The sequence below is a fragment of the Erythrolamprus reginae genome, chromosome 1 (genome assembly GCF_031021105.1).
Source record: "Erythrolamprus reginae isolate rEryReg1 chromosome 1, rEryReg1.hap1, whole genome shotgun sequence".
NCBI lineage: Eukaryota > Metazoa > Chordata > Lepidosauria > Squamata > Dipsadidae > Erythrolamprus > Erythrolamprus reginae.
The window spans coordinates 233,251,322-233,273,036 of NC_091950.1; the positions used below are offsets into that span (position 1 = coordinate 233,251,322).

Below are 21,715 nucleotides of genomic sequence, written 5' to 3' on the forward strand. Positions count from 1 at the left end.
TATTCAACATACTAGTACTGTAGTAATAAAAGAAGTAAAAGTAAAGGTTGAAGATCTTTGGAACTATCTAGAGCAGAAAACCCCTACTTTATTAACAATGGACTATAATGCAGTTTTCTTTAGAAAAACTGAAATGTTCTGAATAATCTGTACAATACAATATTGCAAAATTCTTTGAAAATTCTTTTTATTTTGTTTGTGGTATGCCAAGATCGGAACCTTAATCAATGCTAAATTCTTTTTTAGATTTTTCTTTTTTAAAAATCTAGTTAGATTTTCTTTTTAAAGCTGGACAATACTTTTAAGCACATTTACTTGAAAATATATTTCAATTAAATTAGCTTAGGTTTACTCTAAATAATAGGTTTAAGTCAGGTACGTCCTACTGACATTACCAAATATAGAATAATCTATACAGTGATCCCTCGATTATCGCGAGGGTTCCGTTCCAAGACCCCTCGCGATAATCGATTTTTCGCGATATAGTGGTGCGGAAGTAAAAACACCTTCTGCGCATGCGCACCCTGTTTTCCATGGCCGCGCATGTGCAGATGGTGTTTTTACTTCCGCACCTGGGAAGACCCAGGGAAGGTTCCTTCCGTCGCCCAGCAGCTGATCTGCTCGGCAGCGCCGCAGCAGTGAGGAGCCGAAGATCGGGGTTTCCCCGCCGCCCACGCAAAGGGGAAACCCCGATCTTCGGCTCCTCGCTGCTGCGGCGCTGCCGAGCAGATCAGCTGCTGGGCGGCCGAAGGAACCTTCCCTGGGTCTTCCCCGCCACCCACACAAAGGGGAAACCCCGATCTTTGGCTCCTCGCTGCTGCCCGCCCGCCGCTCGCCCGCCGCTCGCCCGCCGCCCGCCGCTCGAGCACAAGAGGGGGAGAGATAGAGAAAGAGAGAGAAGGAAAGAAAGAGATGAGAGAGGGAGGAAGAGAGTGTGAGAGAGGAAGAAGCAAGATAGAGAAAGAGAGAGAGAAAGAAAGATGAGAAAGGAAGAGAGTGACCTCATCGGGTGGGAAAATATTTTTAATTAATATTTTTTGAAAAATCGCGATATAGCGTTTCGCGAAGATCGAGATCGCGAAAATCGAGGGATCACTGTACCTACTAATGATGAGGATAAACATTGGGAGTAATAAATTTATATCTCTTTATGAATGCATGCTAAGCTTCTTAGAACAAATGATTATTCACTAAACTAGAAAACAAGTAAGATTTCTTGCAAAATATAGTAAGAAATCTGGATAGCAGTTTTGAATATTTTATTAGCATTTAAAGTATCTACAAGGATCTCCTTATAACATCTCTTTATTATTTATTTATTGGATTTATGTGCCAATTAATTAGATTATATAAATATTGCTATCTATTATTATCAACTATCAAGGACAAAAGTCATTTAAGCTGTTCGCCGAACCATCTATTTGTATCCATCTATTCTGTTTACCTGTTTGTATCCGCCTATTCTGTTTATCTGTTTACCTGTCCAATATGATGCAACAGAGTTTACATGCTTTAGATTCCACTCATTAAAAAGTGTTATTTTGTGGAACTTAAGCAGTGGGCATTCTTTAGAGCAGGATACTCTAGAGCAGCGGTCCCCAAACTACGGCCTGCGGGCCACATGCGACCTACTGAGGCCATTTATCCGGCCCGCCAGTGAGTGACAAGAGCACAGGGAAAAGAGAGAGAAAGAAATAAAAGGGAAAGAGAGGGAGGGAAGGAGAAGTGGAGAGGAAGGAAGGAAGGAAGGAAGGAAGGAGAAATGGAGGGAACAAGGAAGGAAAGAAGAATGAAATGAATGGAGGGACAGAGGAAGGAAGGACTGTTTTGGGGGGGGTAATTTTTTTAAATTTTTCTCTCAACATACATTCAAACAACACAGTGCACCATCTAATTTTCCAAGAATAAAATGCGGTATTTTGTTAGTAACTAATATCAAAAAAGTGGCAAAAGGTTTTTTTTCTAATTTTGTCATCCAGGTACATACTTTTCTTTTAATTAAATTCCCTCCTTAATGTTCCTTCAAAAAGTGCAACACCAATTATATTTCTAACTTATTAACCATTATGCCAAAGTGCTTCCTTATTTCTTTATACATTTTTCATAAGCCAAGAAAACCTTGTATAGCCAATCAGATGTTAGCAAAAGAAAATTAAAAACAAAACATAAACATATATGAATTTCAGATCTTCTCCCCCCTCTAAATAGTACGTTCCCATTTTGTTTTTTACTTTAAAACAAAGTATGTGCAGTGTGCATAGGGATTTGTTCATAGTTTTTTTTAATAGTCCGGCCCTCCAACAGTCCGAGGGACAGTGAACTGGCCCCCTGTGTAAAACGTTTGGGGACCCCTGCTCTAGAGATTTGTAGTGTTCTTCTAAGTTCATTTAAGTGGACCTTTAAAACCTTCCACCAGGCCTTGGGCTAGATTTCTTGAGGGAATGTTGCATGACCTAGATTAGAAGATATTTCTAGAGAGGAACTTTTTTTTTGCTGTTTATTGTTCAATCTGTTTTTAATACTGTATACCACTCAGAGTTATCAAAAGCAGGTGGCCATTACAAATATGATTAAATCCATCCATCCATCCCAGTTATATTCTTCAACACCTGTTCTTCCCATTATACTGTACATTTTAGATTTAGAGCCATATTTTAAAATTTGATCTGCTGAGCAGTTACATTTTTCTCTTTTGATAGTTGCCCGCTTTGAATATTTTACCTTGTGGAGCTGTTGCATGTTGTATATTTGAGGAAATCATCACTTCCACTGCATGGTGGGAGACTGCCTTCAACTTTCTGTCCTTGTGGTGTCATGCGCAGGTCCACGACAGATTCTCTTAAATTATCTTCTTTGTTTTTATGTCTTGGAATCTCTATGGATTTAATAAATAAAACTAGTATCTTCTATTGCCAGAAAATAGTACTAATTTTTAATAGCAATTGGAGTTGTCTCTATTAAAGCAGCTCCTATTACTATCCATAAAAACATACAATATAAAATTACTAGATGTTATTGTCACTTCATATATTGTTATGTGCAGTGGTAAAAGCTATATCACTGGAAGTATTCACTTCTAAAGGGACTAAATATAAACTACAGTATTAGTATTCTGTTTAGAAAACCAAATTGACGTTTATAACAGGGACAATATAAATATAATACTAGCAGTCTTTACAAAAAAATAACCAAAACAGTGGCACTGCCATTAAAACATTGACCTTGTGATTTATCAAGAAAAGGTTTATGAAGTGATAGCTAAAAAAGCGGTGGCATTTGCAGCTGTGGAATTATTTCAAGTGTTTGTAGACATTGAAAATGGCAGCATCTTCAAGATTAGCTAACTTTACTAGGACATAAGCTATTGCGAACAGGAGCTTACTTCCTCAGATGCTTAGGGTGGGTTTTCTATTACAGGACTTTAAATTTAGGGAGTGGAAGAGGGAGAAATAGAGGGGAAAAACCAAGTTAGCAGCCTTACATGATTGTGAAATTTAAGAGGAAGAGACTGAGTGCCACTTTATCAGTTAACAAAGATTATAGGCTAAGAGCTCATTATTCTGTTCAGTAATGGATTGTAATGTTTGTTTGTAATTCAACTGCCAAAGTTTCCTGTTCCACCACTGTTTGAGACCAGTGACAGTTTTTGTAAGGCTGAAAAGTTATGCTGTTTTCTTGTTTCCATTTTGAGCTCTGCTGTTCAATTACTACCCATTTATTTTCTTATTCAAAAGCTATCTTGTTTTTCCTATGTAGACTTCAGAAAAATGGATTATGACATATCGTCTTAGATGATAAACTTAGGAAGGCATGCCTAACATTGTGAGTGAAAATTATATTTCATTATTGTGGTAAGATAGCCTTGGTGGAATATTGACTTCTTCACTATAAAAAATGTCCATTCTTGCTTTAGGTAAATTTATATTTGGACCAAGCTTAGAAAATAGAAGTGTCTTAAATCTACTGAAAATACCTAAAAATTAAGAATTCCCCAAATGGAAATGATCTATTATTTTGTTATAGAAGGGTTTTTTTTAAATAAAAAAATAGAATTATAATTTAAGATTGTAGAAATTATAATTACTGATATAAAGAGGCCGACTGTCTCAGTTTCCATCAGAATGAATTACATATAGTTTATATTAAGAGGTGATGCATGCAACTTTTCTCCTTTAATCTGTTGATGAACATTAGCCTATCTGTAAAAAACAGTCACCTATTCTCACAAAAAGCTTACCACATGCAATTTGATCAACAGGGGATTCTGACAAGTCTTAGAATTTCAGTGTTTGGTTTAGCACATGGTAATGCAGATATACTTCTTTGTGTTGGCACTGTGCCCAGAAATGGGGAACAATTTGTTTTCTCAAGTTTCCATTCTACTTTCTAGAGTGAAATTGATTTCAAAGGTATATTATGACACAGAAGAATGAAACTGGCATCTTAATATTGCATCATTGACAAGTCTACTTAACAGGAACCATTAAAAAGTAACAGCTGCTCTTGTATAAAACAACTTTTTTGGCATGAAAACACACTTGATAAGTAAAGATAAGTCATTTTTAAAAATATTTTTTGTACTCTGCATGATAAATGAAGTTAATTCTGTATAATCTGATGTTTATACAGTACTCATAATGCAAAACCTTCTTAGGCAAGAATAAACCTTAAAATGCTGAAGCAAACACTTAATCAGAATACCTCATGCTAGTTTTGTAAAATTCAATATATTCAGAAATCTTACAAACTATGGTGGTATTTACATCTATTTTGCAGATATATCCCAAATGAGCTATTAAGCCAGATTTTATTTATTACTTGTTCAAAATAGCTATTACTGGAACTTTCTGTTCTTAAAGACTCAAGAGGGGCATGGAATCACATTTACTTTTTAAGATGAAAAGACATTGAGCCCTCCTTAGGCCCAGCTACAAGTAGGAGAGATTGCTGTTCCCTTAACAGAATAAGACGTAAATCTGGATGTTTGTCATTATTATCCTTTAGCCATCTGGGAATTGTGAATTGAGATGCTTTTTCAACGTTTATTTTGAAATAAAACAAATTAGAAAGATACATTTCTTAATTTAGCTTATCTGTTCAATATTAACAGAAATAGTTGCACAAATGATGCCAATACCTTGCCTTAAAATCTGCTGAAAGATGGAAGAACATTTTCTGAGTTTGATTGAAAACAAAATTGATAATGTAGAAAGGAACAATGAAAAAGAGAACACCTGCAAGCAGAACCCCAAATCAAAAAATAGCACCTTCAGAAACCAAAGTACAGCAATACCTCGTCTTACGAACTTAATTGGTTCCGGAAGTAGGTTCGTAAGGCGAAAAGTTCGTAAGATGAAACATTGTTTCCCATAGGAAACAATGTAAAAGCAATTAATGCGTGCAAAGGGGGGAAAATGGCAAAATGGCGCTCCGCTGGGCACCGCCGCCCGGCTGTCACCTTTTAAAACAGCTGGGGGGCTTCTCTGCATTCTCCCGAACGCCGAACCCGGAAGTTCGGGTTCCGGAGGCCGCCAAGAAGCGCCCGGCTGTTTCAGAAGGTTACAGCCAGGTGGCGGCACCCGGCGGAACGTCGTTTTTGCAATCGGTGGTGGCGTTTTCAGCCGATCTGGAGGCTGGAAAGGAGGTGGGGAATTCCAATAGGGAATTCCATGGGCGGAGCTTTGACGTCACGAAGACGTCCTTCCTGGAGGCCACGTTTTTACATTTACAAATGTAAGTGAGTGTTATTAACTTATCTGCAGTGGTTCATTTAAAAACTCTCGTAAGAAAGATCATAAATTGGGGCAAAACTCACTTAACAACTCCTTCACTGTCCTACACTATCCTAAGTTTACTATACTAAACTATATTCAGATCATATTTTTATATCACAGATCTTTTGCTTAAGCGCTGCTGTATGAACATCTCTCTTGAAAAAAGGTTTAAATTTTTGCCAATTTAGAATTTCCAGACATATATTTATCATATATATTCCATTAATATTAGAAGCATCAGACCTTGAGATTAGAAATAAAACTTTAGCCAGTATTTAAACATATAGAGCATGTATGTCCTTGTTTCAACTTTTGAAAGTCCTACCTCCACCCACAGAGCAACATTAAGCATGCATTTCACCACTTGGAATAGCTTCCTTAGAAATTTTGATTGTACTCTTTCCAAATTGTGATAATTAATACCTGTGCTTAACTGGGCTCCATTACATGAGCTGGAATATTGTTTTGGCTTCAGAAAGGTTCAGGGGAACTGGTCTGACTGGGCACTTCTCCGTACTGAAGGAGTGGGTCCAGCAGTCACATGGGTTGCTCCTGTCCAATCCATTGGAACTGAGCCTAGTATTAAAAAAGACTGCTGGATCCGCCCCTTCCCCAGAATTCGCTCAGTTCGCATATCCTGCGGTTGTATTGTGATAGCTCGTTCAACAGTCTAACACCTTCCCTTCGATCTTTTCCTTCAAAAAGTAGTAAGATTTATTGTCTTTATTGATTTACTTGCACTAATTGCGCCAGCCGTTTAAAAGAAAAAAAGCAAAAAAGCGGCTAGGCTTTTTTCCTTGGGAGAAGTTGCGGTTTCGTTTTCCCCCGGCGGTTTTGCCGGTTACGATTCCTGCGGCCGCTTGTGGATTCTTCTAATCCTTTGGCCTGGAGGTCCTGGTGCAAGTATTTACCTATTGAATTATTGATTATTATTGTATACAAATATTTAAGGGCTTAAGAAATACCTCCTGCGGAGTGAGACGCCCTCTAGTCTCCTGGACTTAGTCGATCGCTTCCCCTTTAAGAAATTTTACGCAGCGATCTTTTTTGGCGCGAAGGCCTTCGCGCCCTTTTAAAATCTAGGCCTCTCGTGTTGGCCCCCTGCCAGCCGTGTAGGCCTCAGTCCACCGCGTGGATCCCGGAGCGGGCCTTGGGGGTCCCAGGCTAAATTCTCCACCGGCTAAGCCTCCAACCAGAGTGCCTTGGTTTACTTAATTATAAAGTTTAGGGAGGCTGGCCCCGCTGGGTTTGGGGGCACGAACTCTGGGTTTGCCCAGATTGTCCTCAAGTTTCAGCAGCTTCGAGGCCTCGAAGCAGGATCCATTCCTCTTGGGAAGTCCTTGAAATTCTTCTCCTTATTATTCAGTTATTGGCTCAGCCTTGTCTTCTGTTAATTGTCAGACTATGGCTTCTTTTCCCAAGAGAGGCACTACCAAAGGTCCCAAAGAGGTTAGGCCTACTGGTAATTCTACTGAAGTTCCCCAGGCCTCTTCCTCCTCTTCCTCAGGCACCCATTCCTTAGCCAAGCCCTCCAGGGCTGAGAAGAGAAGGGACCCAGCCCTACAAAAAATACATGATAAACAGCCAAACTTTTAAGGTGCAGGCCCAAGTGCATATCAATCCAACCCCCCCGGAGGCCTCTAACCTGCCTCTTTCTGGGGTTCCTGTGCTATCCCTGGATGAGCCAAACCTAAATCCACCCCAACCTAACCTATGGGGTTTAGGTCCAGAGGAGCCAGATTTTACCGAGGATTCCTCCCAGCCAGAACCTGCTCAGGCCCTCAGGGATCCTCCGGCCTTTCCGGCTGATATTTCTTCCTTGCCACCGGAGTTTCAGTCTATCTTGACTATTCTGACTAACACCATTGACGCTAAACTCTCATCTTTCAATGTGCCTTCTCTGTCTCATCCCTCTCCACGCTCCTCCCGTCCCGTGAGTTCTTCTCCTTCCTACAGAGCCCCAGCCATGGAGGTCTCTGACTCCTCTCAGGAAGAGGATGAGGACGTGGATGCAGAAGAGGATGATGACCCATTTCAGCGTCTGTCGGAAGATGAGGAATCTCAGATTAAGATTCCAGCCCCAGCTGCTATCTTTCCTTCGCAGCCTTTCAAATCTCTCCTGCTTAAAGCTAGAGTTCCACGGGGCTAGCCGGGCAAGAAAAACAGGCTACTTCTTCCTCAGATTCTCCGGAGGATAATCTTCCTTATTTCATGAAAGAACAGGAAGACAATGAGGTAATTCCTATGCCCAAGTTGTTAAGGATGCCTTGCTTAAACAGTGGGACCACCCAACTGCTGGCTTTACTCCCACTCCCAAGGTCAAGAAGCTCTACAAGCTCTCCTCCGTCTATGAGGAACTCCTAACATGTCCCAAGCCAGATGAACCAGTGAAGACTCTCCACTCGACTGCCGCCATGCCTGGCGAAGCAGAGGAGGTCCTCCGGCCAGAGGACAAACGACTTGAGCAATGCTCAAAAGGAGTCTTCTTGCAGACTCATGGGCCTTTAAGAGTGCTGCAGCGGCATCCTTCTTTTCCAGAGCTATGCTCTTGTGGCTTCGTCAGCTCCAACCACACCTGCCTCCAGATGACTTACGGGGCCAACAGGATTTCAACAAAATCTTCGCAGCTGCCCAATATGTAGCAGATGCTACCCTCCAATCTTCCAGATTTGCAGCCAGGTCAGTAGCAGCCTCCACAACGGCCAGAAGACTTCTATGGCTCCGCCCTTAGCAGGCGGGAGTAAGACAGAAGTGGCAGTTAGCCATGGGTCCGCTGAAACGTGACCTCCTCTTCGGAGACCTTCTGGACCCTCTCCTTACAGAGACCACAGACAAGAAAAAGGTCTTGGGACCTACCACCAAGAAGGCCCCTAATCCGTAGCCCTTTCGGCGCACAGGGCGTCTACAGGATCAGGGCTTCGCATTTCAAGGAGTCCAGGTCAGTATTCCCCTCGGTTTCGATCCCAATCTAGAACCACCAGGGGCAGAGGTTCCCGTTATCAGAGAGGATCCTCTTCTACCAGGGCTTCCAAAAGAGCCAGATGGTAAGTTTTCCTCCTTTTCCCATAGGCGGTCGCCTAGCCTGGTTCTCTTCCGCCTGGCACCGTTCTTGTAAGGACCCCTGGGTCATTGACTCTGTGGAAAGGAGCCTAAAGTTAGAGTTCACTTCACCTCCCCCTAACCGTTTTTATTTCTTGTCCTTCTCCCAGTTCCCCTCCATCTCGTATCCGAATGGAGGAGGCTATTTCTCATTTGTTGACTATTAGAGCTATTCAACCGGTCCCCTCTCTCCAGAGAGGTTTAGGCTTTCTCCCATCCTCTTCAGGGTCCCTAAGACCTCTGGAGGCTGGAGAGCCATCTTAAATCTAAAAAAAAAAAAAAAAAAAAAAAAAAATGGAACCGGTTCATAAAATACAGGATTTTCAAAATGCATTCCTTATCTTCCATTTTTAGCAGCTCTACATCGGGGAGACTTTATGGTGTCTCTGGATCTCACGGAGGCCTCCCTCCATATCCCCATTGTCAAGGTCCATAGGAAATTTCTGCGCTTTGCCTTTCAAGGCAGGCATTTTCAGTGTAGGGCCATGCCATTTGGGCTCTACTCAGCTCCCAGAGTCTTCTCTAAACTCTTGGGATCCTTGGCGGCTCATATCCGAGCTTCTCCCATTCATATTTTATGTTATTTAGATGACATTTTAATTCATGGAAATTCCAGAACTGGGTGGCGGCAGACCTCTCTTTTACCATGTCGGTTCTACAGAATCATGGTTTCTCCATAATTCTTGAAGGGAGCCACCTGGATCCATCCACTTCCATTCTGCATCTGGGAACTATCATTAATTCTGAGTTATCCCAGGTTTCCTCTCCACTGAGAGAAAACGCAGCTTTTTGGATCTCATTGCTCGCATCCTGCCCCAGCAATCTACCTCCTTTGCCACCCTATCTTCCCTTTGGGTAAAATGGTGTCATCTATTGGTATTGTCCCCTGGGCCTGTCTTCACGCCAGGGAACTACAGTGGCTTCTATTACCTCCCAGAGATCGGGCCACAGCTACTCGAATCGTCGCCATTCCACCGACGGTTCGCAGATCCCTCAAGTGGTGGACTTCTCCAGCCCTAGACAAGGGATCTCCCTTCCAGTGCCCCGACCAGTTGTAGTCACCACAGATGCCAGCCTCTCGGGCTGGGGAGCCCACGCCCAGGGTCTTTTAGCTCAGGGCACATGGTCACTGGAGGAGGCTTCCAGGCCCGTCAATTGATTAGAATTAAGAGCCGTGTCTCTAGCTCTAAAACAATTCCAATCTCACACCTCCAACCAGCATGTGCTGATTTTCACCGACAATATAGCCACCAAAAGCCATATTTGCAGACGGGGAGGCACAAGAGCCTAGGCCTCAGGAGGGAGGCCCTGAAGTTAGGCCTTTGGGCAGAGAAGAATCTCCAGTCGCTTCTAGCCGACCACATCTCGGGGAGCCTCAACGTCCAAGCGGACTGGCTCTCGCGAGCGACCATAGATCCAGGCGAGTGGAATCTCCATCAGTCACTGTTCCACCAAATCTGCCTCAGGTTCGGCCATCCAGTGTTGGATCTATTGGCGACCAAAGCCAATGCCCAGCTCCCTCACTTCATCTCCAGGTTCCCGTCTCCGGGAGCAGAGGCAATCACTGCTCTCAGGAGTCCTTGGCCTCCAGGTCTATTGTATGCCTTCCCTCCAATTCCAATTCTGCCAGACGTGATCAACAAAATTCTCCTGGAGAAGGCCCGAGTAATTCTGATTGCCCCTCACTGGCCTCGCAGGCCCTGGTTCGCGGACCTCCAACAATGTCCGTCCAGGACCCCTGGCGACTCCCCGTTTCGGAGGATATGTTGCGACAGGGGGCCTCCTTCCATCCAGACCCAGAGTGGTTCCACCTCACCGCCTGGTTATTATCCGGAGGGACTTAGACCTGCGAGGGTATGACCCGGACACAGTGGAAATCATCCTGAAGTCTGGAAGAGGGTCTACCAACCGGATCTACGACCATACTTGGTCCAAATTCCATCAGTGGTGCTTGCAGGAGGGCTTATCTCCCCTGTGTCTTCCCATCCACAGGATAATCACCTTCCTCATGAAAGGCTCCCACCAAGGCCTCTCTACCAGCACCATCCGCCGACACCTGGCCGCCATCTCTTCCGTCTTGGCGGGGCCTCGCAGGCAGCCCCTCCGCTCCCTTCCAGAAATCCAAGAATTTCTAAGAGGAGTGGCCAACCTCAGGCCTTCTAAAATCCACAGATATCTCACCTGGGACTTGCCACGGGTTCTCCACTCTCTTACTCAGGCACCTTACGAACCCCTGAACTCTGCGTCCCTCAGGTACCTATCCTTCAAGGTAGCATTCCTGGTGGCGATTACATCCGCCCGACGCATATCTGAGTTGGCAGCCCTTTCTATCAGACAGGACCTCTGGCAGTTTCATCAGGACAAGGTGGTTCTGCGACTGGACCCCACCTTTCTACCAAAGGTCAGTTCCATGTCCCACAGATCTCAGGTTATCATATTACCTTCCTTCTGCCTCCAACGAGAGCATCCCCTGGCAACTAGATGGCACACTCTGGATCTCACTAGAGCGCTAAAGGTTTATATCCAACGCACAAGATCCATCCGGAGGTCTGAAGCACTCTTCATAGCCTACCATCCCAGATCCTTGGGATCCAGAGTGTCTTCTACAGTAATAGGTCGTTGGATCAGAGGGACCATCTCTAAGGCCTACGAGACAGCTTCCCTTTCCATTCCAAGGAATATTACAGCGCATCCCACCAGAAGTGCTGCCACATCTGCCGCTTGGGCGACTCAGGCTCCGTTGGAAGAAGTCTGCAAAGCAGCCACTTGGGCCTCGCCAAATTCCTTCATCAACGATTCGTACGCATCAGCGGACGCTGCCTTTGGCAGAAGAGTACTCCAATCCGTTATCTCTCACGATAGCAAGGTACTCCCACCCTAGGGACCTATCTCTTGGGTATGTCCCATGTGACTGCTGGACCCACTCCTTCAGTACGGAGAATAGGCGTTGATTGCTTACCTGAACGCCTCTTCTCGTACGGTGAGTGGGTACAGCAGTCACTTCCCTCCCTTTGTGTGGTCTTCTTTACCTTCTATTCTATTTTCTTATAACACATGAGAGTTGAACATTAAAGAGCTTCACTACTGAGCCTAGTCTATGGATTCGCGAATTCTGGGGAAGGGGCGGATCCAGCAGTCTTTTTTAATACTAGGCTCAGTTCCAACGGATTGGACAGGAGCAACCCATGTGACTGCTGTACCCACTCACCGTACGAGAAGAGGCGTTCAGGTAAGCAATCAACGCCTATTTTAGAGAAGAAGAAAGAAAGAATTGCTTCTGAGCTCTTCTACACATTTGAAGCAACTGTTCAGTATGCATATGATGCTTCCCAGAGTAGCATAACATAAGCGGAAGTGTTTGAATCAGGAATCTCCTTTTTTCGGACACTGAATGGTGCTGTACAATATTTTAAAACTCCTTGTAAAACACACAGCATTTATTTTTTCATAAATGTATGTAATGAATGTACTATATATAAATGGCCAAAGTTGTCCCGATCCTTTCAAGATCTACTTTGTTATAATAAAACTGTATCATCTGCATAAAGCAATATGGATACAGGTCTTCTGTCCAGTTTAGGAAAATAAAATTTTTCCATAAGGTCAATGGGAGAATCCAGGATGGGGGTCACTCTAGTCTTGTAGCTCTATAGACTCAGTTGAAATTCTGAGGACACGCCTCCCTGGTGACGTTCCCCAGTTTCAACTCAGTCTCAAGTTCTTTCGGACGTCTTTTTTTGGAGCTAAGAAAGCTTCTGAGTAAAGACTAGTGAGACATCCCTGGATTTCTTCATTGACCACCAGTAAGAATCATAGTTATAGGCAGGCTGTTATCCCTGTGGCTGCGGTAAGAGATAGAGCTTGAAAAAGTAAATCCTGGGAAAATTGCAGATTGCTTGGCCCTTCCCTGTCTCAGCCTATAGCAGTGATTGTGAACCTATGGCACAGGTGCCAAAGGTGGCACGCGGAGCTATATCTGCTGGCACACAAGCTGTTGCTCTAGCTCAGCTTCAACATGCACATGTGTGCCGGCCAGCTGATTTTTGGCTTCCAGAGAGCCTCCGGGAGGATTGGAGAGGGCATTTTTACCCTCCCCCAGCTCCAAGGAAGGCTTTGTAGCCTGGGGAGGGCGAAACACGAGCCTACTGGGCTCAGAAGTTGGGAAACAGGGCCTCTGTAGGGAGGGGAAAACTGTTTTCGTCCTCTCCAGGCATTGGATTATGAGTGTGGGCACTTGGGCATATGCCATAGCGCGCACCCACGCTCTTTCAGCACCCAAGGAAAAAAAGGTTCGCCATCACTGGCCTATAGTATCAGTGGCATAGGGAGGGCAATCTTTTACAAGGCCAAGGTCCACTCCTGAAGCCATGTTTACATGGCAGCTAGCCTTAGACAAAAAGACGTGCAAGAAACAAATATGTCTTCCTTAATGAGGCAAGGAATTTCTCAGGTGATCAGCCAGGGGGTTGCTGAAGTCTGCAGCAGAGTCAGCAACCTCATTTCAACCAGGTAGCTGAGAGGGCTATCTGTACTGAACCTTTGTTGCAATATACGGCTACTGCTCTAAGACACGTGTTTGTTATCCGCTGTTTGACCCTCAGTAGGAGGGTGTGCCGTGTGCATGGCCAGAGGGCCATGTTCAGGGTTAACCTGTGCTGAGTGCAAATGGTTTTCTTTCCAATACAAGGTATCACCTCACGTAGCACACGTCGCACAAGCGGCATGACTCAGGGAGTTTCCTCATATTACTACCTCACCCTCTTGCTGTGCTGTACATTTTTCATTGGATGAATTTTGCTGCAGTATTCTGCAATCATTTTGTATTGTACCTGGTCTGTCACATGTATGAGATGATGTCATGAAATCCCACCCTCTATTGTCTGTTTACAATAAAAGAGCTCTCCTGACTTCGGTTGGGGTCGACTCACCTTGAACAAATTCTTGTCCATGCCTTCTGTGGAATAATTAGGAGAACCCCGAGCGACCCACTAGGAGCGTGGGAAGTCCGCAAACCTTGGCATCCAGAGAGGGAGTCTGAGGAATACCAAGGGCCAGAATTCATTCCTTGCTGGTCATCACTATGTCTGAGAGATGCTCAGATGTTGTGCATTTCATCCTCAAACAGCTGTCTTTATATAATGCATGTAGTAAAGTGACTAAGGGGGTGTGATGGCTCAATAATTAAAGATGCTGAGCTTATGAACTGAAAAGCTGACAGCCCAGATTTGAGCACCGCACAACAGGATAAGCTCCCGTTACTTCCCCAGCTGCAGCCCACAGTCTGAAAGCATGCAAATGTGAGATTAATAGGTACTACTGTACTTTGGTGAGAAGGTAACAGTGTTCTGTGTGCCTTTGGCATATGTCATGCTGGCCACATGATCACAGAAACATATTCAGACAACACTGGCCCCTTTGGCTAAGAAATAGAAATGAGCACCACCAACTAGAGTCAGACATGACTGGACAGGGAATAGCTTTACCTTTAGGGCAGAGGTGAGCTGCTAAGGTGGGACGGCGACGGGTGCTCGCCCCCGTGGCTCTGAGTACTAATAGAGTCCAGTGCAATTCTGCTACTGCAGCTGTGCAGGTAGCAGAATTGTGTGCGGAGATGCAGGTGCGCCCATGCTTTGGCAGTTTTTTGCTTCTGCACGTGAAACATGGGTGCACCTGCATCTCTGTGTGATTCTGCTTCCTGCACAGCTAGAGTAGCAGAATTGCACTGAATTCTGCTAGTATTCACAGCCACGGGGGCCAGCGCACATCGCCGCCCCGCCTTAGCAGCCCACCTCTGCTTTAGGGTGAGTAACCATCTATTGATGATAGAAACTTTCAATTTTTTTCCAGAGAGATTCACCTTATTTATTTGATAAGAAGACAAATCAGCCTTGATGGGGCTCACTGTAGAATGTTTCCCAGCTATGAAAGTATGTTACTGATGAGGCTATCCTGAAGATTTTATGGAAATTATACAAAATGTTAGAGACTTGACTTGAATGGGACTAGAGAACCTTTACTTCAAAATAACTTCCAATAAGATTCAGGTGTACATTTTTATTTTAAAAACCTTATTTTGGGGGAAAAGATTTGAAAAACTAATTACTTTTATGTTAGGGTTATGTTATGAGTCCATGTGATTTTTTAAATAATCCAAGGCCTTGCTCTGGATTACCACCTCAATTAATCTAAAGTGGTCAGCAATCAGTGATATAGTTTATTTATGCTGGAATTTCAGCTGTGATAGACTCTCAAGAACATACAATTGATTACTATTTTAACCTTTATCCCCAATAAAAACACTGGAACCTCTCGTATTAATGTTCCTTTAAATGTTTATTCTGCATTTATCCAATTTATGGCTTTTTTATTAGAGGGCATATTTACTGGTTGTGTTAATTCTTTTTTTTAAATTTTACATCCAGAATATAAAGGACACAAATATAGAAATAAATATACAGTAATACTATTAGCACCATGCTGCTGGCCAGAGTAAATAATTGATGAAATATATTCTGCAACTAGTTTTCTTTCTTTCTGATATGCTAATCATCTAATCATATCTCTAATCATATCCACAATTAAGTAAATTAGTGGAGTTTATCCTCAAATTTGTATCATAGATTATGTTAAGACAATAATAGCACCATTAGAAGAATACAAGTAGGGTCAACATTCCATTATTTGGACATTCTCATTTAGAAGATTCTGTTTCTCTCTGCAGAGACACATGAATAATCTCCCAGAGAATGGTCTTTGAATAAATATCTTAGATGATGAATCTCATCCCTTGGGAGCTTGATTCCTTATATAACATGTTTTAAAAGTGCAATAATGTCCATAGTTATCCCTTTTCCTAATGTAAAAAGCCCATCTTGCTTCATTTATCTTCAGAAAACTCCTAGAGGTTACATAATTCTTATTTCATGTAAGCCAAGAGATGTCCCAAGAATTTAGAAAATGTACACTTCAATTTAGATTTAAGCAAGGTTAAATCTTATGCTCACAAATGTGTTGGATGAAGGTGATTTAAGCAAGTTTAAATCTTATGCTCACAAAGGTGTTGGATGAAGGTGGTGCCATGGATATTGCCTATCTGGACTTCAGCAAAGCCTTTGATACGGTTCCACATAAAGAGCTGATAGATAAATTAGTGAAGATTGGACTTAATCCCTGGATAGTTCAGTGGATTTGCAGCTGGCTGAAGCTAGATATCAGAGGGTTGTTGTTAATGGCAAGTATTCTGAGCAGAATCTGGTTACAAGCGGTATGCCACAAGGGTCTGTTCTGGGTCCTATTCTTTTTAATATGTTTGTGAGTGACATAGGGGAAGGTTTGGTAGGGAAGGTTTGCCTCTTTGCCGATGACTGTAAAGTGTGCAATAAGGTTGATATTCCTGGAGGCGTTTGTAATATGGCAAGTGATTTAGCTTTACTAGATAAATGGTCAAAGCAATGGAAACTGCAATTTAATGTTTCCAAATGTAAAACAATGCACTTAGGGAAAAGGAATCCTCAATCTGAGTATTGTATTGGCAGTTCTGTGTTAGTAAAAACTTCAGAAGAGAAGGATTTAGGGGTAGTGATTTCTGACAGTCTCAAAATGGGTGAACAGTGCGGTCAGGCGGTAGGGAAAGCAAGCAGAATGCTTGGCTGCATAGCTAGAGGTATAACAAGCAGGAAGAGGGAGATTGTGATCCCGCTGTATAGAGCACTGGTGAGACCACATTTGGAATACTGGGTTCAGTTCTGGAGACCTCACCTACAAAAAGATACTGATAAAATTGAATGGGTCCAAAGACATGCTACAAAAATGGTGGAAGGTCTTAAGCATCAAATTTATCAGGAAAGGTTTAATGAACTCAATTTTTATAGTCTGGAGGACAGAAGGAAAAGTGGGGATGTGATCGAAACATTTAAATATATTAAAGGGTTAAATAAAGTTCAGGGGGAAAGTGTTTTTAATAGGGAAGTGAATGCAAGAACAAGGGGGCACAATCTGAGGTTAGTTGGGGGAAAGATCAGAACCAATGTGAGAAAATATTATTTTACTGAAAGAGTAGTAGATACTTGGAACAAACTTCCAGCAGACGTGGTTGGTAAATCCACAGTAACTCAATTTAAACATGCCTGGGATAAAGATATATCCATCCTAAGATAAAATACAGGAAATAGTATAAGGGCAGACTAGATGGACCATGAGGTCTTTTTCTGCCATCAACCTTCTATGTTTCCATGTTTCTATGTTTAAATCAGTATTTATTGTTGAAAAATTTAGTTCCAAAATTCATTTTGTTCAGTTGTAATTTCATAAAGGACCAGTCAACATTATCAAATGCTTTTTTTGCGTCTAAAAATATTAATGCCATTTGTTATTCTGGATGTTGTTCATAGTATTCTAATGTGTTCATAATTGTCCTCAGGTTATTTTTAATGTGCCTATCCGGTAAAAAACCATTTTGGTCTTCGTGTATTATTCCATTCATAATATTTTTTAATCTATAAGCATATATTGAAACGAAGATTTTATAATCTACATTTAATAAGGAAATTGGTCTATAGTTTTGAATTTTTTCTTTCTCAGTGTCTGGTTTATGTATTAAAGTTATTAAAGCTTCTGACCAAGTTTTAGGGATTTTACCATCTAGAATTATATTATTAAAGATCTCTAACATATTTGTTGTAAGTATGTTACTATTTAACTTATAGAATTCCGCTGGTATGGCGTCAGGGCCGGTAGCTTTATTTTTTTTTTACTCTTGACCATTTCAAAATATCATCTCTTATGGTCTTCCTGATGAATTTAATGTGAACCTCTCTCAACAAGTTATGTTTTCTGGCGAAGCTAGTTTGAACTCTGTAAATTTCGTCAATTTATTTTATTAATTCTTGTGGATCCATCTGTAAGATCTCTCCTATTATCTCCACCATTTTTTAACCCAGATTTTCATCTTTTTCTTCTAATACATTTTGGAACCTCAACCCGTGTGAGGCTCGTTGTAGTTCTAGATGGGTAATAGCTTTGTCAAAACCTCGAGGTATCACATTACTATGGTCCTCAAATTACTCCATCCGCTGTTCTGCTTTCTCCATTTTATCTTCGACCGTTTTCATCCTTTGTTCGTTTTCTTTTAGGGTTTGTTGTATCACTTCAATTTTCCCATCCATTGCTTGTACACGTCCCTTCACATTTCCTAGTTTAACTTTTAGATCTCCTAGTTCAACTTTCAGATCACCCATTTCTGCTTTTATATCTTCATAATGCTTTTTGGCTTCTTCACGGGCATCTTCTCTGTTGGCATCAGTTGAGATCTGGGTTTTCTGCATGAAGTCTTGAAGGAGGGCTAAAGAATCCTGAATGGTCTGCAGAGTTGGCTTTGTCAGGATCTTCTCCTTTTCCTTTTCTTTCTCCTTACTCAACATACTTGTTATTGTTCTTTGTGGTGCTGGAGATGGAGATGGTGAAGGAGATCCTTGTGGGGTAGAGGATGGAGGTGAAGTCTGGTTTTTGGGGATTTTTATAATAGTAGATATAGTAGACATCTTGAAGAAATTTCTGGATCTTCTAAAACCTGTAAGATTTATCTGCTTCCAAAGTGGCATCAACTTAACAGCTTACAAAACTAAAAAAGAGAAAATACTCTATTTCTAATTTACTTAATATTTTGTAATATTGAATAATCAGTTATTGTGGTCTCAACTATTTGACTTAATATATATATTAGTAAGTACAATAAAAGTACTGAATATAATTAAATGTTAAAATATAGTTCAAAATTAAATAATTAAAAAGTACCAAGTATTCAAAAATGGAGAAAAATATTAAAAGAATTTATATTTATATATCTAAAAGAAGGAGAGGGAAAAAAGAAAAATTAAGAGAATATATCAATAATCCTTAGAGTAATTTATATAGGTATAAAAGTATTTTCCAAATATATGCAACTTATTATTCAATGTAAAATTACAAAAATATAATATCTAAATGCTAAATCAGTTAATACAATTATTATTAATCTAGTGTGTATATAAAAAAAGTAATTTCCAAATTTATGCAACTAATTAATCAATGTAAAGATAAAGGTATTCAATATTTAAGTGCTAATTCAATTGATGCAATTATTATAGGTCTGATATAACAAATCAATTATTATACTATCAATCCATCTTGTCTACATAAATATATAGTCCAGAAAAAAAAAGGAATAATAGAGAACAAAAAAGGGGAAAAGAAGAGGATTGGGGAGAAAAAATATAAAAAGGGAGAGAGAGGGGAAGAAGCAAAAAACCCAACAACTAATACTGGACTAGAGAAAATATTTGAAATGTTTTCTATGTAATATTTAGAATTAAAAACGAGAATAAGTATCAAGCTATATATGAAGAGGGGGCATGCCAAGAAAAAGGGAGGAGAAATCAAATTAGCAATTCATTTATACTTTAAATAATAATAATAATAATAATAATAATAATAATAATAATAATAATAATTTATTGGATTTGTATGCCGCCCCTCTCCGTAGACTCGGGGTGGCTAACAACAATAATAAAAACAACATGTACAATCCAATAATAAAAAACAACTAAAACCCCTATTATAAAACCAAACATACACAAACATACCATGCATAACTTGTAATGGCCTAGGGGGAAGAGCTATCTCAACTCCCCCATGCCTGGCGGTATAAATGAGTCTTGAGTAGTTTACGAAAGACAGGGAAGGTGGGGGCAGTTCTAATCTCTGGGGGGAGTTGGTTCCAGAGGGTCGGGGCCGCCACAGAGAAGGCTCTTCCCCTGGGCCCCGCCAAACGACATTGTTTAGTCAACGGGACCTGGAGAAGGCCAACTCTGTGGGACCTTATCGGTCGCTGGGATTCATGCGGTAGCAGGCGGTTCCGGAGGTAATCTGGTCCAATGCCATGTAGGGCTTTAAAGGTCATGACCAACACTTTGAATTGTGACCGGAAACTGATCGGCAGCCAATGCAAGCCACGGAGTGTTGAAGAAACGTGGGCGAATCTTGGAAGCCCCACGATGGCTCTCGCGACTGCGTTCTGCACGATCTGAAGTTTCCGAACACAAATAGGGTTAAATAGGAAAAATTTCTACCACAATAATTGTAAACAGGGAAAAAATACTTAAGTCCAATTTTCAATTATGTCCAAGATAATCCAAACTTCTTCTTCTAGTAGTTGAAATAAGGCAACTCAATCTTATTATTATTTAAAAATAAATCAATGTCTAAAGTCTATATAATATCCAGAATCTGATTTCAAAATGTTAAACAATCCTTATTTGTCCAGTTGTAATCCAGTTGTAATCCAAATTGTAGACCAAAAATGTAGATCAAATGATGTCCAAGTAAAGTTCTAATCAAGTTCAGAGTAAAAAAAAAATTCTTCAAAAAGCAATATAAATCTCAATTCAGACTGCAAATAGCTTAAAGTTCTATACAGGCCTTATCCCCTCGGTTCTGATATGTTTAATGAAACCTTGCAGGAATAAAGTGACAAGAAAACTTTAGAGTCCATACAATCTTACGCTCTATTGTAGTCTCAGTAATTATGTGAGCTAATGCTATTCCGATTTATTTAAATCCACTCACACTGGCAAGTTCTTCTAGCTTTCTTCTTCGCCTTAATTAATTGTAGATATTTCTATTTTAATTAATTTTATACAAATATTGATCGCTTTACCTTCTTTCTTCTCCGTTGGTCTAAGCACTCTATCAGACTTCTTTGTCTTTTCTTTTTACTTCCTCTTTGGTGGAGGTGCCGCTATGGCCAGGCGCTGGACATTCCAGGGCCCGGATCTTTACTCCTGGCGCTGCAGGGCAATCCTACACTTTCAGGGTATTGGCGAGTACCCCCCGGATGTTAGGAGCCCCCCTGTTCTGGATCAGACTCTCCGGGTCCAATCGGATCACTGTGGGTGCGACCGCCAGGGCAAAACGGAGGTCTGGGGACGGAGCTCTTTCCCCAGCCTCCCGGCGCGGCGCGACTGCCACCCGGAAGTCCTTAAATCAGTATTTATAATGGAACAAGAAGACACTGTTTGGATTCCAAATAGCATCCGGACCTAAATCAGAGTATAAGGCAAAATATTCCTTAAAGTTCCAATTTATTAGCAGAGCCATGTTGGCACATTTGGGAGAAACCCGAATCTGAAGTCCCAGGGGTTTCTCCACCTAGTTGAAAGTTCAAGCCTTTGTCCCCACACCCTCCCAGGTCCATCATGTTGACCAATCTTCATCTGCCAACTTGGCAGCAACTCCCATCTCCTTCCATGCAGATGCAAAAATGCAAAGACAAAGGATGACCTTGACAATCCAGAAGAAATTTGTTATGGCTACATGCAGACATCCCTCATGCAATTACCCCTCCCAAATTCTCACAGCTAAGAATAAATTTTTAAAAAGCATAAAGAGTGGCAGGCCAAAGACCCCAACGAAAACGGCTTCGGGCTGGCAGACACTTCTCAACATTTTTCATTATAAGGAGTGGTTAACTTGATTTCCCCTCCTATTGCACTCAAGAGCATGTGAGCAATATTGTTAGTAGCCTCTATAGGAACATTATGAAAAAAAATCATAATTATATGTGCAGCATGAAGATAGATGAAACAAAGACATTTAGCCATAGGCAGTTTTTGCAGCCACAGAAAGAACTTATTTTATTACCTTTTAAAAAGTTGTAAATTTGAGTTTCTAAAATTAAAGTCTTAATAGGCAATAAATATAAGTGATACTTGAAAGGTTTTCCCTAGTTATGTTGATCTCTAAATATATATAAGCTTCATAGTTCTTTTTTTCACATTACAGCTATTTTCTGTAAGAAACATGAAAGA

General features: G+C 41.4%; 1 protein-coding gene across 10 annotated transcripts in view; it reads right to left on the reverse strand.

Moving 5' to 3' along the window:
* WDPCP (WD repeat containing planar cell polarity effector) overlaps positions 1-21,715 on the reverse strand; it is a 204,289-nt gene that overhangs the window by 10,100 nt on the left and 172,474 nt on the right. For all 10 annotated transcript variants that reach the window (XM_070732544.1, XM_070732543.1, XM_070732539.1 and 7 more), the window contains one exon: positions 2,722-2,875. In XM_070732544.1, coding sequence (XP_070588645.1) covers positions 2,722-2,875 — 154 coding nt within the window. The remainder of the gene's footprint in view (positions 1-2,721; positions 2,876-21,715) is intronic.